The 17848-nt window shown below is 43.5% G+C and overlaps 1 protein-coding gene across 1 annotated transcript in view; it reads left to right on the top strand.

The window, feature by feature from the left end:
- LOC147693578 (solute carrier organic anion transporter family member 2B1-like) overlaps positions 1-13726 on the top strand; it is a 435047-nt gene extending 421321 nt beyond the window's left edge. Inside the window, exon 15 of the mRNA XM_086933810.1 lies at positions 10212-13726. Coding sequence (XP_086789936.1) covers positions 10212-10374 — 163 coding nt within the window. The 3' untranslated portion in view covers positions 10375-13726. The remainder of the gene's footprint in view (positions 1-10211) is intronic.
- The last annotated feature ends 4122 nt before the right edge of the window (positions 13727-17848 follow it).

Genomic DNA, 17848 nt, shown 5'->3' with positions numbered 1-17848 from the left:
TCTTTTCCCCCTCTTCTGTGTCCACTGTTCATAACTCCCCGTATGGTGTCCCCAAAGGTTCTATTCTCAGTCCTTTGCTCTTCAACCTTTATGTTAGACCTCTTGCTTTTCTTGCTGAACAGTCTGGACTTTCTATTTTTTCCTACGCTGATGACACTCAAATCATTTTCTCTCTTTCTTCTAATCAGCACTTCCCTTCCTCTTCTCTTCATTCTGGGCTTACTGACATCGCCAATTGGATGCTGACTAACAAACTGAAGCCGAATGGCGACAAAACGGAGCTGCTCCTGTTCGGGCCGGACTCCGCTCTCTGGGGCCCGCAACATTGGCCTCAGCAAATGGGACCATTGCCGGCCCCAGCAACTACAGCACGTAATCTTGGGGTCCTCTTTGATAATCAGTTATCCATGAGGCAACATGTGGTTAAAGTCTCAGCCACCTGTACTACCATCATCAGGTGGCTGAGGAAGATCACATGGATGCTTCCCCCAGACACCCTGAAGTCAGTGGTCCAGGCCTTAGTGACATCGCGGCTGGACTACGGTAATGTACTTCTTCTGGGTGCCTGCAAGGAGGTCACCCGTAAGCTCCAAGTGGTTCAGAACATGGCTGCCTGTCTACTTTGTAATTTGCCTAGAACAACCTCAGTCTCCTCTTCCCTGCGCAGCCTGCATTGGCTGCGCATAGAATCTAGGTCCAAATTTAAAGCACTATGCTTTATGCACCGTATCAAAGCTGGAAAATCCCCTCACTATCTATCCACCTTAGTCCATCAATATTGTCCCTCCCGCACCCTTAGATCCTCCACTCAATGCAGATTCTCTGTCCCCCGTTTCAAGCGTGCTAGAGTCGGTGGGCGCTCTTTCTCCTACTTGGCGCCCTCGCTCTGGAACTCGCTTCCCATCCCTTTGCGGTCTGAAACATGTTATCTTAAGTTCCGCAAAGGAGTGAAAACCTGGCTGTTCTCTTTGTAACCTGTTCCTTGCACTCTCGTTTGCCCTCTTTTACTTCTGTTCTTCTAGCGCCGGGAAACCCACGGGTAGCTGCGTGCTCAACAAAATCAGATATAATAATAATCCTCTGCACGAGTAGTGAGAGAGTGAGTGACATCATACAGAGTAGACACGTGTCCTGTAGCTGCAGCAGCATCAACGTCCTGGGTAGGTCTGTGAGATATTTAACACTGCCCTGTTACTATTCTTGAACATTGTAAATAGTTGAGATAGGGGTGTTACCTTCCGACCTCGCCCCTTCCCCAACCTCCCTATCCGCCCAAACCCTGGAAGGTGAAAGTGCAGTCTTCTGCTTCTTTTTCACTGCGCGCTCCTGTAGATGCAGCCGAGGGGACCAGAGTCCAGAGAAGGGGGCATGAGGAGAGGAATACTGCTGCCCACGCCAGAAGAGCCGGGTGCACCTCTCACTAGACCTCTCTGGGTCTGAAAACATCATATGATGACCGCCTAGTGAGGAATGTGCCAGGGCAGACACGCGTGACTGCTCCCATACATGCCATTAGACCCAACAGCAGGGAGACTCCCTCTTTCTGAAGCAAACCTACTTCATTCAATAGAAATTAAGGGGGAAATACATTCCCTCTCGAATATATTTTTTTAAATCTCCCAATTACCTCTACTAAAATGTTGGCATGTATGTAGCCTTCTTCCTGTTAGGTGTGATGTTGGGTAGATAGCTCAGCTGATCAATTTGCCTGTATCTGGCTCAGTGCTCTGTGAGGAAACGCTCCCCTCCGACTGGCAATTAGAAACAATGCCATGGCTGGCCTACTGATCATGCTTCTTTGTTTTTTTTTTTAAGAAAACAGTCGGGCCTGGAACGTGCAGCAAACTCCAGGGAGCATAGCAGTCATGATTTCTTGAGCAGTGGTTGTGATTTGGTTAGTCTGTAAATTTTCTCATCAGTGTTTGCTGCTTTTAGTCCATTGCCTGTCACAGGTAAATGAATAAGAAATGGTTTTGCCCCTGTTCCCTTTTTGCACTAGTGCAGATTTTCTGTAACTTTGGCCTCTGGACAGTTAACTGGACTGAAACGTCTGCATGCATTTTGCTCTCTGTGGCACGAGAGCTAATGAAAGAGATGCCTCGTGGTACCAAACCTGCAGGACCACTTTGCAGCTGAGCTTGTCTGACTGCCCTTTTTAGGTCTCGCCTACGCTGCGCGAATGCGCTGATTGGGGAAAGAACTTTTGTAATCGATTCAGTTTTTGCCCTAAAAACGTGCACGCGTTGCATTGCTTTCAATGGCAATGCGTGCACGTTTGGCGATTCCCTTGCGGGAGCAAGCTTTGACACCATATGTTTGTAATTAACTTGAAAACATATGGTGCCCCTGTTCGCTCCCACAAGGGAAACACTCTGCGAGTCTCGCTCCTTTAACTTTGAAACTGAGCTCGGTTTATTTATATATTTCTGAACTTTAGCACTGAGCACAGCGCCCACTTCAAGGACACCGCGCTCAGTGTTGAAGTTAAGAAATATATAAACAAACCGAGCGCTGTGTTCGTGGCGCTGCACTCAGTTATAAACTTAAGCATTTACAATGCAATCAGACCAATTACATTGCAAATGCTTGTTTTTTTTGAAGTTGGTTTACTTGTCTTTTGCAAATGGCTCCTCCATCCATGTCGCATTTTGGGTTTCAGCCAGTCTCCTCTTCTCTCTGTGCACTATGTGCATTTTTTAAATGTTATAATTTTATCTGTTAAATCAAATTTGGGTCCAGATATAAGACTCCATTGGCACTACAATCAAAAGCTGATGCATGTCCAAAGGGTTGGTTGCCAGTTGATGCAGCGCGTGAGACAGATCTTTGCGTTCAGCAACTGATGTACAAAACCAACGTAATGCTAGAAGTTATGTTATGTTAATTTGTATTTCTTTAAGAGTTATATATACCACTAGCTAGACCTGAAGTTATCATAGCGCCTTACAACAGTAAATGTTTGCATCATAGCTCTCCGATCAGTTGAGCGGGTATCCAGGCGCTTGTGTAGGAAGTAGTTATCAGATGACTGACTCTATGTAAACAGGGCACCGTTTTCCAGTTTATATTTTCACTCTTTAAAACATTTTACCGAAGGGCTTTGGTCTAATTGGCACAGTGAGTTAACCAGGACAAACAATCCAAAATCCATTTAGTTATTAAATGAATGTCCATGCGTTTTATGTGTACATCTGGATTTCTGTGCATTGCCTTGTACTGGAATTGTATTTATATAGCTCTTATTATTCCTGGCAGGGCGGTGAAGCACTTATTGAATAGATAGGAAGTGCAACATTTGTGACATATCCAGGCCATGCTTTTGATGACGGGGAGTGTGTCCCAGCTGAAGAGAGGGTGGCGAAGGCGGAGTTTAAAACGAAAAGGCTCTAAATGCCGAAACGGACGCTAATTGCATTTTCTGGGGGACACCATGCAGGGTCTGTCGCTGGGGTTCTGCTTTGTGAAGGGCTGTGTAGGGACGATTGGTCATATTTCCGCCTCTTGTTTCCCACATGTTTTGAATCCTAGAAATGCACGGCTGGGTCACTCGTGGGATCCAGTGGTTGGGATGGTAAAGCGCCTTCCACTCAGAGCCCATTTACGTAACCCTTCGCTGGAGCAGCACACATTCCAACAGAGGCGCCTCCATTGGCCAAGTTCACCCCTGTATTCTGGGTCTTGCAAGGCTAATCAAATTCCATTTGGGAGGTTCCCATGGAGACAGGCGTCCCCTAGCAACGTAGCCACCAATCACCTGCATGTGAAGCCAAAGGCAGGGGCAACTTGAAGCCAGGGAGCGCTGTATGAAGAAAGCGGGAGGGGGTGGTGGGCAGTAGGGGGGGAGGTGGGCAGGGCAGGACGAATCGGAGACTGAAGGACCGCAGTGAACCTTGACCTTGACTGCTGGTGCTCTGTGTACTGGAGTGAGTGAGTGCCTTTTATAAAGGTTAACCCATGTCCCTTTCAGCTGGCTACCCCAAATGATCTGTTAATTGTCTCCTTTCCTTTGTCCGTAAGTAATGAAGTGACTGTGACAGTCCTGTGGGTGGGAGAAGAGTGGCGTAAATTCATCACACCCTCACACCCTTCACACACTTACTTCATAGCCTTGAGTATCCCTAAAATGTTGCCCCTTCTTCAGGAAATCTGGGAATTCCTCGAAAATCTGTTGCTCTGCGAGACCTATTTTATTAGTTGGTATAGTGGTTTCCCCCTGCAGTTCTGTTTATAATAGTAACGGCCAAAGGTGGTAACTTCCTTTGTGGTTGGTGGGATGGGGTGGCTGCAATGACATGTTTTTGGACCTACAGGGTAAAAACTATCAGGGCTGGTTACTAACTCACTGCCACAGAGGTAACAAGAAATCTGTTGGCATAAATTGGCCCACCCTTTAGTTTACCTGGGCCACAGCTACAAGGAGGTGCTTGGAGAAACTATGCATGGTGTGTAGCAGCACAACCAAATAAATACCAATACTGTTGGTTAAGCATTTATAGGCACAGGCCAAGTTTACTTAAAAATACAATTTAATGTTTTTAAAGAAAAGGTTGCTGTGAACAAAAGTTAAAAGTATATATGAAATCCAAGTAGTTTAGGGAGAACATCTGAATGGATGACATGAATCACACACGCTCCTAAATGTCCGATTGGGCAGCAGTGCATTGACGTTGTGCCATGCAGATGAAGGCACCAGCAAACAGATGTACTTCCAACAAGCATTTGCAATGCAATCGGTCTCGCTCTTGGGACCTTATTCATTTTGCGATGCAGCACATTATCGCACATTATTGCTGATTATGTTAAGGTTGGAAGGGCAACACCTTTTTCAGAATGTCTACAGAAACCATCAAAGTCTAAAACACACAAAGCAAGGACAAGATGTAGAAAGACAATCCTGCATTACAAGTCTGGAAAATATTACAGCGGTACAACAGCACGGGCAAGCTCGGACATAAAATTCATGTCCTATCACGTAAACGCACACATGGATCTTTCTGCACACCTAGCCTAAGCCGTACAGGACACCAGAAGCCGAAAATGCTGCTGTCAAGTGCCCACTTCTCTATCCCATCCGTGAATGTTTGAGTGCGTCAGCCATCACTGCCAGCTTAACTGCTCTTTGCTGTCCTTAGCCAACAGGAAATTGCTGCTTAAGCACCTCATACAGAACAGATCAGACCTGTTGCAAGTAGGGTCGCTTTCATTCACCTGCTTCTCGGTAACGCGTGTCTATCTCCCGCAACGGAGAGATGCTGTGCTGAATCTCAAGAGGCAGCGGCTCGACGCAGTCCAGGTATTGCTCCACGTACGAAGCGAGTATAGTTCAATCTTCCTCTACGCCAACTGGGCTGCTGCCACTGCCACCCCCGTGGGAGCCTTGCTAACACACAGGGCCAGACTAGTCATAGCGGGCACCGGGCAATCCCCCGGTGCGCCGCACGGGTGGGGGCCGGTTTTGGGCCCCTGAGGGCCGTTTTGTTACAGGGCCACTGCAAGATCGGCCCTGTACCAAAATCGGCCGAAAACCGGCCCCGGCAAAGAGCTCAGCGGCACCTCCAACACCCACGAGGTGTGGAGCCGGCGGAGCACTTTGCCAGGGCCGGTTGTGGTACCCAGTCCGGCCCTGCTAACACAGGGCAGGCTCAAACTAAATCTGCGGCCATGGGGTATGTCATCCTGCTGGGGGGACTCTGCAGCCTACCTCTGTTTCTAAATGTTGCAAGTACTTTACTCACAGAAATATAACCACAATTTTGCACTCCACTGCCAAAAGCCGGGTTGTGGTTCTTATCTCCCCTCTGCCCAACCTCTAAATTTTGAGCATGCGGCAGCAGAGCTAAAAAAAGAAATAAAAAGCTGAAAGGGAACCACCGCCAGCACTCGTGGCCGACGCTGTGGTCTACTTACCACCTCACAAAATATTAAAGTGCCTGCATGCAGTTCTTTTGTAGTGAGTGGCTTACACATCCCTTAGACAAATAACCAAAGTCGAAATCTGGAACAAGCAGTTTCGTCTCTGTTACGGCTGTATTTCCTTCAACATATTTAGAAAATGTTACCTCGCGTAATTTACTGCTTCACTTCCAATCTCCAACAGTCTTTTTCACAGCTAAGGATTTAAAAATATCTGATTCTACACAAAGACATTAATCATTCTTTGCAATGTTCCATGGTGTTTCCTGTGAATCATTGGCAACAACAAACCCGTTCACAAATATGTATTTTATAATGTTCTAAATTTCACACTGAGAAATTGTAGCAGAAATTGCCTCTTTTTCAGAAATAGCAACGCAACCTAGGTAGTGGAAATCACATTGCAAAATTGGCTTGCTACCTTTAAGTTGCTTGTTGCAGCATTTGGATATGAAATGTGTACTGAAGGGATGAACCCATTGTAATGACCGTGTTAATGTATAAAAATAACAAAATAATGTAGTAATGCTATCACAAAATGTGCTGCACTATGCCACATAACGTGACCTTTCTTGCTGCTTAATTCCACTGGGCCTGGTTATTGCGCTATCGTCACAAAATTGTTGAATGTCATCTTATCGGTTGCGTGTTCTCTATATGAAGTGAATTGGTTTAGGAGGGTTAATAGTAAGGACCAGAAATTATTTGCAGCATGCATGATTTGTCCTAACTGCGGGTTGTCATGATGTTTATGTTTTATGAAGCCACCAGGGGGGTGGGAGTGGGCAGAGCTCCTTGCATGCAAGCTACGTCACACTTAGTTTTGCGTTTATCCACTCTCTGGACCTCAGTCCTGTTCAGTAGGCCGGGCTTTAAGTGAGCGACTTCATCCGGGTCTCAAACCCGGTAGTAAAATATTTTTTAGCCTGTGTTCCTTTTTAGGTCTCGCCTGAGCCAGTGCATGCGCTTATCTGGCGGGACTTTAGTAAGGGCTTCCAAAAATGCTACCTCTGTGGCGATGATCTTGCTGTTGGGCGCACACATACACGTTGATGCTGCTTCTGCTTTCACTTTTGGCCCCGTGAGCGCGCGCAAGACGCTGCATATGCTTTCACTTTTGGCGCGCGCGCGCAATCTGCAACTCACAAAGGTACACCGACACACACAAAGCTAAGCTACTGCATAAATACACACATACACATCAACTAACAAACTAACTAACACACACAAGACCAGAACACAGACACTGACGTCACTTTTTTTTATTTTTACACTTTTCCTGTCTTCGTGAGTGGTGCGCGCGCACCCCTGCTTTCACTTTTGCCGTTTTTGCGAGTGGTGCGCGTGCACCCTTGCTTTCACTTTTGCTGTCTTCTTTTTTATTTTTACACTTTTGCCGTCTTCGCATGCACACCGAGCAGAATGGAACCACTGGGTTCGAAGAATGTAACTGCTGAGTGTCCACCCGTGCCGGGTTGAGCAGTCCTCACAGAGCGGCCGCATTTGCCCCGTTACACTCCCCTTCTGTCCGCTCTTCCAGCCCTCATAGTCTTTACTCGGCTCTACTTCTGCCCCCTCCCTCTGCTCAACTCTCCTTTTCCCGCACCGGACTTCCCCTTCCCTCCCCTCAGGCGTCAGTCTAATGCACGGCTTCCTTCTCGTTTGCTCGTTTTCTCTCTATCATTCTTTCTTCCTTCCTCTCTTTATCGCTGCACCGACCCCCCCCTTCTCTGCTGCCTCTCATCCTCAGACCCCTCCTCCTTTCTTTTCCTTGTTTTTTTGCATTGTTAGCTACTCTATTGGATGCCTGACACACATACCGCTATTTGAGCACGTCCCATAATGCCACTTATGGCTTTTTCTATTCTGTCACTAGGTTCTTTGTTGATGCCTTAGCTGGGGATTCCACTCTCGTTTTAAACGCAGCCCCCCCTTTGGTATGTGGAGATTCCACCCAGAGTATCTGTCGCTAGGAAATCGCCATCTCGAGTTGCAGCCCTTATTGTTTTGAGCTTTCATCCATCTTATTCAGCTTGTATCACAGCTTTTGACCACAGGAGTATCTTATGCTCCCACCAGATTTGCATCTACGGTGAGCCCCGATATTCGTTACTTTTCCCACCTGATACTTTCTCCTTTTTTTCCTTATTTTTTCTATTTTTGGTTCATTGGCTACTGCCCCCCATTCAAGGCTCTTTGTATTAATGCATATTACATTTTTTCCTTTTTCTTGTGCCTGCAGAGGTTGTTCAGAACTGTTCTTTTCTCTGCTCCACGCGACCAGCGTGCGTCTGCAGTTGAGATAACTATTAGTATTGCCGTTTTCTTCGTTTCTCTTATCTCTTGAGTGAACTAGTACTCTAGTGCATGTTCATGTTTTTCTTTCCTATTCTTATTTTATTGGTTCTCTTGTTCTTTCATCAGTCTTTACCTCACTTACTCCTCACCGTAACAGCACAGCGGTGCCTTGGACTGCTGGTCCTGTGTGGTAGTGTGGCTGAAGTCCTGTGGCATTAAATAGCGCCGCCGCATCTTGAATGTCAAGTGCGTTGGTGGATTATTGCATTAATTTAGTTTCGAGCAGCACCTTGGATCCTGTCCTCCCAGGCGTTTTTTCTGAAAAGCAATACTCACCAGGTCTCCCGTTTATTTTCTCGCCACTAGGAAGTTAAAGGGAAAGTGGGAGCTGGCGATGAGATGGCCTGCTTCGAAGATACATCACTGCAGCAACAGAAGGCCTCTGTCCTTGCTTGGAATACAGCCCACATACATGCACGTTTCCTCTCAGAGTGTATATTGCTGGCTCAGCGCTCCACTGCTTCACCCTGTCTCTGTGCCATCCATCAACCTAAGGAAACTGTTTTCACACAGGCTGGTTTCTTTAACTTGTGAATGACGAATTTAAGCATGTCCCATAGCATCTACTGAGAAGCAACATAAGAGGTGCCCACTGCAAACACTAGATACAGATCGGGCAAATGCTCATTTTCAACCCACCCCTCCACCTGGAAAATGAGCTCACACTCATGTAAATGCAATACAATAGGTTCCGCATTAACAGAAGTTATTGGATTTTTAAATTACAATGTCATATATTTATGTTTTACAAGAGAAAAGAAAAAAAACAATGACATTTACAATAACAATAGCTCAAATTAATGACAGTGCGAGACCTATTTCATTGTAAATTATTTTTTTCCTGTGTCCTTCTACCCGTTCCACGTTGCTCTCTTTCTCCTGTGTGCTCCACGTTGCTCTCTCTCGCCCTTCTTGCCCAGCCTCCATCCGTGTTGCTTCTGACCCGATCCTCTGTGATCTTTCCCGCACCAGTACTCTGTGATGCGTCTGAGCCCTTCTTTCGTTATTTCCCTCCACCCGCCTTAAAAAAAAAAGCTTTGCCTCTGCGTTATTTTTCTTTATTTACCAGTACAACTTGGATCAGTAAATAATAAAAAAAAAACTTAACATGCATGCTGTAGGTGCGTTCATGTGTTGTGCTTTTACCTACAAAATGGCACAGCTGCTGTGACTGCATAATAGCATCTTTTTTTTAAGCGTTTTCATATGCAATGATATCTCTTGGGGCGTTGCTGACTGCTTGGTGTACAGTATTACAGCGAGTCATTACAGCATATCTTAGTGTAATACTGCATTCCTTTGTTCTACCTGTTTGTTAACATTTTGTGAAGTAGCTAACCCCATGGCTGCTAATTAGCACATCAGCAGTCTTCCATATCTCATGGTTGACAGCAATTGACTATGTGTGGGGCTTTCCTTTTCCTGAAGCCTTGACAACACATTTGCACTACATTCAACTGTTTATTTTCCAATGAGGGCTATACAAATATCCACATATTGGTGAAGTAATCCATGTTCCTTTAAGGAATCATGATCCCCCTATCCAATGTTCATTAAGTCATCTGTCACTTCTTCTTACAACACTTGCACAACTGCTGTCTGAGCCCTCAGCCTTCAAGGAGGGTGTAACTTGTCTTTACCCAACCATGCAATCCCTCACCTGTTCATCCATAATTTCATGCATTCATCTATTCCTCCATACATTCATCCTTTCACCCATACATTCCTCCTTTGATCCATGCTCTGTCATTCACTTGTTCATTCATCTTTTTTCTCTCATATCTGGCACAACTCATTCTCATTTCAATAATCAAAAACACAAACTTGATAAACAGTGGAGAAGCACTTTCATTTATAAACTGCAAGGATATTGGATTTTCAAAACCTTGTCAATATTTTCTCACCAAAATAATTTGAATTTTGTCTTTTGATCCTCACAGGTATCTGGGGCTTCAGCTTGTCTTTGAAGTGGCAGCGTTCGTTTGTTTCTTCATAGTGTTCCTCGTTCTACGAAATAAAGAAAAAAGAACTTTGAACAAGTGTAGTTCAGAAAACCAGAGACTCAACACAATGGTGGATAATGGCCAAAGTGCCTCTGTGTGAATGGAAGATACTGACAATGACCACAGTGTGTACTCACTCCTGACGCAGTCCTCCTTACTCCAATGACCAGGGGAATCCCTTATACCGCACTTTAACTTTTGGATACGACTGTTTACCTGGAGTTTTTGATCTACTTCAGCACCTATTTGATACTTTTAAAATCAGGGATTTTATCATTTTATCCAAAAATCAAATGCAATTTCATGTTAAAGTTGTATATTATAATGTAATGAACCAAGGTTTCATGCCCCACATAACCTATCCTAGTCTCCTGATCATCAGTGTGACTAAATCAATGTGTTTTATGTACACAAAAATATAATGATGTACAGGCTAAATCTGTGCTCTAAATACCCAGCACAAAGAGTTTTTAAGACCCAACATAAGAAAAAGATACCCTAATGGCATATATAAAACCCCAGCATATTGTCCATTTAAAACACTTGTGATTGAACACTTACTTGCTGTCTTAGGGTATAAGAGCTGTGAACATACAATATTTTGTTTGTTGGCCCCAAGTTCTTTTAATGTATTTAAATGAGAAAGGTCATCGCTACAAACACTGTGTTTTAACTCCGATAGTTTCTCTAAGGAGGTGTGCCATCCTATTAATTGATTAGAGCATCAACAAAGGTTTTTGTGGAGATCTTAGCAGAGAGGCAAATAATAGTAAATTAGGAGACACATTTTACTGCATAGATAATGCAGCTCATGGAACACCGATCCTCCTGACTGCTGTGCATGAATCATTGTGAGTTTATGCACTACAGAGGAGGGGTGTGGGGCTTAGATAAGTCTGAGTGCTTCTGGAAAGAGAAAAAATAATCACATTGCTTCCCTCCTGGAGGTTTCTGCAAAATAATTAATTAGACATTCTTACCATTTATGATACCTTCATATCGAAGGTTATCTTAAACATCTGACTCATTGTTTAAGATATAGTCCACAAAAATGCAGGCATAGCCACATTGACACGGTTTGAGAGTTGTCTGCCATCATTTCGCAACTGCTGAAATATAGTACCGAATGTAGCAATGGGATAGAAAGACAACAAAAGGCGAGTGAACAAATGGCACCCACATAATAGAGCATATTTGCTTCTGTGAACTGAGATTGTTTCAATATTTTTAGACAAAACTTTACTGCATTTTTATTTAACTAGTTTAATATTTTTAGTTCCTCTAGAGGAGTCATTTCTCCTTGTATCTCTCCGATATGGCATTTTCTGATATTTCCGAAAACAGTGTGCAGCAGAAATATTAATCAAACTGTTTAAAGGCATGGAGTTCCAAGTCACAAATTAGTCTGATGATAGAATTCGTTTTTTGCCTTTAATCATGATTTAGATTTTTTTCAACTATCTACATCTTGTACACAATTTACACGCATACCCTGCTAAATTAGCAAATGTATTTCAAAATTGTGTGATCTCTGTTGCAGTTCGTATCTACATCTACTCATTAGCATAAACTACACATTGTTAGTCATCCACTAACATTTTCATTGCCATCTAATCTATACTTATATATTTTAGCCATCACAAACATACCCACATAAAACGTCTTTCTATATCCTTTTATGTAACCTTACTTAATCGTAACTTCCTCATTATGCCAATTACTCCTCAGTAGGATTAGACATTTCAAATTATTTAAAATTTTGAGTTCACGTCTTCATTTCCCAATTGTGGCATCCATTTAGACCCACATCTTGCAAGTTTCGAATTCATTTGATGCACACCATTTCACTTTTCACCATGCATACACAATGTCTAGTGAGGTGTTGAGTTGTTTAGCAATCGTTTCTTAAAATATGAGTGATGTTTTTGACTTTACTCCTGCAAGTATGGCAAATTTGTCTTTTGGGGTACAGGAAAGCTGTAGTCATTAAACCTGTTCAGGACATCCAGTGCCTCTGCAAATAAATTATGTTTAGGAAATATTTTATATGTTTTCATCTTATGTGGATATTATGAAAATCTGGCACTTAATTTGTTGTCCTTGACCTTCCTATAACACTACTAAACTAAGACATGTCTAGCTTTCTTTGATTCCATGAAATAAATGTAAATTAGGCATGTGCAAATTAACACCTTTCCCAGACGTAAGACACTCACAAAAAACTTTAGTGACTAATTCTCATTGTAAATAATACCAGAGCACAGATCTATCATCTTTGAACCTAGACAAGATGGACTAACTCTGCTTCAAAATAAATGGTATAACTTCACTAAGCCAACATTTGGCTTGGTGTACTTGTGATTCCAGCAGTATTGGTTTTCCAAACTGTCAAAACTTTTGTAAATAACTTTCTAATTGCACAAATATAGTTGAATATCACTATAGCTTTTTTCACCTGATCATTGGAAAATATCTTTCAGATTTTAAATAGCTGATTAGTAATTGGGCGATGTCTTTCAAATGCAAAGTACTACTTTTTCCAAGCATTAAGATGGTCTCCAAGTTAAAAGTACCACTATGGTTATCTTCCACATGGGTAATAGCCTGGCCTTCTGTTGCTCCTGATTAGTTCTTCATGCATTATGACTGTAACTTAGAGTGTCAGTAGAGCATATCTGAGATGTTCTTTTTGAACTGTGAATGCCTCCAACATCGGGAACAGCTCCTACTGAACATAGAACCAAAAAGCAATACAATTCCTGGCTCCTGTAATGAGTAACCATATAACTACTTGAACAGTAGTCCTGCTTCTTATTGATAGAAATCATTTTCACTGTTTGCTTTCTGTTTAGGTCACTGTGCCATAATATTTTGTTTTTCATATAGTGCTTCCTTCCGCAGTTTTTAATTCTAAGTGCTGTAAATACCATCTGTTACTATCAGTAATGCTCAATTTTTTTTGACCTCAGAAGGATGGAAGGGTCATTTGCTCTTACACAGATTCAAACTTGTGTGCTGCAACTCTCGCCAGATGTCAGAAATCAGATCTTAATCAAGCCATTTTATTTTTTTGTTGTATGTGACCTACCCCGAATAATATTTTGATATTTGTTTTTGTAAAAGTAACTACTTGTTTAAAGCATCTGTTTGCAGTCAAGATTGTGTTCTGGATTGAAATGCCACACATTTTCAAATGTCAGTCTGCTAGAAGTTATCTAGCAACTTTGCCTTAAAAATAGATTGCTTCTGAACACAAAATCTTAAACATCTGTTTATTTCATGGACAATATAGGAAACGTTTTGTATAAAAAATCATTACCTTTATATGTGACACGTACAATTAAAGACATTTACAGTTTACAATTTTGCAAACTCAAATTTGTTTACGCTTTTGTTTTATTAAACAAAATGAACATTCTAATAAACTGGACACATTTCTTCACTCAGAAAAAGCTGCCTTCACATTTTTTTTAATATAAATTCACAATTTCAATTAACCCCAAGAATTTCAAGCACTCTGGAGATACAATTCTTTCATTCCTGGTTCTGTTAATGGTTACCATGGATTCTTTAATTTCAGGAGAGGTCACAACTGCAGGTTATGGAAGAGGGGTAGTTTGAAGTTAATTTATTAGGCCAAGTTAAAGTCAAACATAAAATGCATAAAGGTACGTAGAAGAAAAGTTGACTTCGCACAAATAAAGACTATAAATGATATTGCGGTACAAACCGGGATCATTTGATTTAAATGGAAATATTGAAATTCCATAAAAACACTATCGCTAATTTACTAATAATACTGGTTTCCTTAAACTGCCTGATGTCAACCACTTTAAGTAAATATTTCAATTTTAAAATAATTCTTCAAAACAAATGTTACCAAAATTTCATCACGAAGTACAGCAGCAGAATCACAATAAAATAACCTGTCTGATTTAGTTAAAAATCATACAAGGACTCTACATTAAATGCATACTCTGTTCATAGTTAGACCTTGTACTAAAACCATCAAAATATTCCCCATATTAAAACGTTGATGTATTTAAGGTCCCACCAATTTTTATAGCTGCCAGTAAATAAGAGGCAGTCGCAAAACATTCATATGGGGTTTCTAGTTGTTGAAAGAGAAATAATGCCTCCGCAGAGCAACAGAGATTAAATTTCCACACCAATCAAACATTTGTAGAGTGCGCTACTCACCCATGAGGGTCTCAAGGCGCTGGAAGGGCAGGGGGATGAGGCAGCTTCTTATCGAACAGCCAGGTCTTGAGGAGTCTCCTGAAGGTCAGCAGGTCCTGGGTCTGTTGCAGGTGGGTGGGGAGGGAATTTCATGTCTTGGCGGCGAGGTGGGAGAATGATCTGCCGCCGGTGGTCGTACGGAGGATGCGTGGGATGATGGCGAGGGTGTGGTCAGCAGAGACGAGTTGGTGGTTCGGGGTGTACAAGGTGAGACGTTCGTTGAATTATGCTGGTCCGGCGTTGTGGAGTGCTTTGTGAGCATGGGTAAGGAGTTTGAAGGTGATCTTCTTATTGATCGGGAGCCAGTGCAGGTCTCAGGTGGTCAGTGATGTGGCTGTGGCGAGGGAATCAGAGGATGAGGCTGCGGAGGCGTTTTGTATGCGTTGGAGTCTTTACTGGAGTTTGGCCATGGTTCAGGCATAGAGGGCGTTGTCTTAGTCCAGCTTGCTGCTGACGAGAGCTTGGGTGACCGTCCCTCTGGTTTCAGTGGGGATCCCTCTGTAGATCTTGCAGAGCATGCGGAAGGTGTTGAAGCAGGAGGAGGAGACCGCGTTGACTTTCTGGGTCATGGAGAGCATTGAGTCCAGGATGAATCCGAGGTTGCATGAGTGGTTGGTGGGTGTGGGGGCAGCTCCCAACCTGGCCAGCCACCAGGAGTCATCCCATGCGGAGGGGGTGGAGCCGAGGATGAGGACCTTTATCTGGTCAGAGTTCAGTTTGAGGAGGCTGGTTTTCATACAGTCTGCGACAGCCTTCATTCCCTCGCGGAAGTCGGAAAGTGAGCCGGAGTGGATGGTGTTCATGATTTTGATGGTCTCTTCGTTGTTGACGTTGTTCCAGGAGAACAGGAGGTCGGTGTGTTCGGTGGGCATTGATTGGGGGGTGGGTGTCCCTCGTCGTGTCTGGGTGTCGAAGCGGTTGTGGATGTCCGCGATCTTGTGATGGTAGAAGGTGGCTAGGGAGTCGCAGAGTTCTTGTGATGGCTGGATGTCATTGGAGCTGGAATTTGGGGTGGCGAGTTCTTTCACGATGCTGAAGAGCTCCTTGCTGTTGTGTGCATTGTTGTCGATTCTTTCCTTTAAAGAGGTTCTCTAATTTATCGGTTCTAACTGCCAAGTCATCATTAGGATGTTTAGGGTGATTTCATATAGGGAGTGTGTGAAATGGTTTATTTGATCTCCATTGTGGTCCACTATCCCACAAAATCTCGGTTTGTCTCTTGGTCACGTTCGGGTGGCAATACGTTAGATCCTCAATAGTCCTTCCTAGAGACTCTACCACTGATGTAGGATTCTCAAAGTTGTTATCATAGTAATTTGTTAGAATTAAATCCCAATTATTGTACCCTTTTATTATTAAGATATAAAAATAAGGAGAGTTATTCCAGAATGTCAAAATTATAAGCATTATAGTATTTGCTAGCATAGTAAGGATAACCGCCCTTGGCTCCACCCCCTTTGCATGGAAGAGCTGGTGTATGGAACAAATGGAAGCCATTTAAATAAATAGGTTAAATTTCCCACGCTTTCTGGACACATACAATCTGTAATTTTAATTTAAAGAAATCTCTGGCTCATTAGTAGATACATCCGTTAGGGCAGTTCTCGTGCTCTGAGCCACTGAATCCTCATTAATTCCCCTACTTTCCATGCTCGCTAACTCACTCCTACCACACCCCAGGAGGCTAATTGAAGGGTCTGACTGAGTGTGGCTCGCAAGTCGGTCACAGACGTCCAGGATTTCTAATGGGAGGAACTTATTTGAGATGAAAATCGATGGATTTCTCTCGGGATAGGCCAATTTCTGGCGGTAAGGGGTTCCATACCTATCCTGTGTATCTGTGGTCTTTGGTTATAATTTGGACTGAAAAAGAAACCAAGGGGTACAGTGCATATCTGAGACACTGCTGTAGGAGCTGGGGGAAGTTGTGCTAATAAATCTCCCAAAATCTTAGTGTTACATAAGTTAAGGACAATACAATCCCCATCCCAAGTCTTTGGTGAATGACCTACCCAAGGAGTTCTGGCCATGATCAGATGGTGTTGGATGTGGTGCCCTACCCTAACGTGCTTGGTTAGCCAGTGCTGTGCTTTGTTCAAGAGTTGGGCAGTAGAATTTTGTTGTGTCAAGTTTAGAGAACTGAGGCGTTGATATGAAAACAAAAGGACAGTCTGCCGCTGGAAGGTGTAAACCATGATGGTTAACCCCCCCCCATTCTGAGAGGAGATCTCAGAAATTGATCACTAATCTGTGAGTTCCTTTCTCTCTGAGCAGGTCTGGCATCTATGCCCCGTGGTATTGTTGGACTGTGAAGGAAACTAACCTAGGGCCTGCCTGGAGCTCCTAAGCTATTGTTTCTTTCATTTAAAGCCCCAGCCAAGACATTAGTGCTCTGTACTTTATGCAATGTTGCATAGGTTGGGGGGTCTCTTAGTAGTTTCTAGCCCTTGTTTCCCGTGGTTGCTCATGTTGGGTTGAGATATAATCGATGCCGCATTTGAGATGGATTTATGTTGTGGTTCTATTCGTTTTGCATTTGCCTCTAAATTTCTTAGAACTAGTGAACCATTTTCCATTATCTAAATTCATTTTGTCCAATAAAATTTCTAAATTTGAGGAGGTCTGCGCTGATTCCTATGTTACATTCTGGAGTTTTGGGATGGTCTGAATGGGCGATATCTTTCTTTGTCTCTTTGAACTCTTTAGTAGGGTTTCTTTTGGAGGGACTTTTTTTCTTTTACCAAGGGTATCTGATTGTGGGGGGGTTATATCTCGACCTGAGGGGTGTGTGGGGGAGCTGGATCTCCATAAGTAAACTGGGAGCTTCCCCAACACTTTTTGTGCCTTGATTTCCTTGAGGCATGCTATCAGTATTGTCACTGGGTGTAGAATTACAGGTCAAAGTTCATCCACCACCAAGAGACAGCCTCCTTTCAGTCATTGCAATCTCCTTGGAGATGGCGATAGTAGCTTTAGCCAAAAACGGATCAAGTGTTGACATAGTTACCCCTTCAGAGTCCATTGTGTTAGGCTTCTTTTCCCCATTCAAGAGCCTTTACAACAGCTGTCAGTCCTTGAGTTCCAAACGTTAGAGGGGGGCCCCAGCCTCCGAGCGTGGACGGCCCGCCCTTGGCCCGGGTGCGGCTTGCGGTCGTCCCACACCGTGGGGCCATAATGTTGTTAATAAGCCCCTCTGAGCGCAAAAGAGTCATGGTTGGAGACCCGGAAGTCTGGGAATCAGAGTGCATCCCCTGGCCCGGTCTCCATGCGGCAACAGAACAGGTTTGGCAAGTTCCCCAGGGCCTCGGTGTTGGTAATAATCGGCTCCGGGCTTG

Source organism: Lissotriton vulgaris, chromosome 8 (genome assembly GCF_964263255.1).
Source record: "Lissotriton vulgaris chromosome 8, aLisVul1.2, whole genome shotgun sequence".
Taxonomy (NCBI): Eukaryota; Metazoa; Chordata; class Amphibia; order Caudata; family Salamandridae; genus Lissotriton; species Lissotriton vulgaris.
The sequence above is the reverse complement of the archived record's forward strand: the minus strand, read 5'-3'. Positions and strand labels throughout refer to the sequence as shown.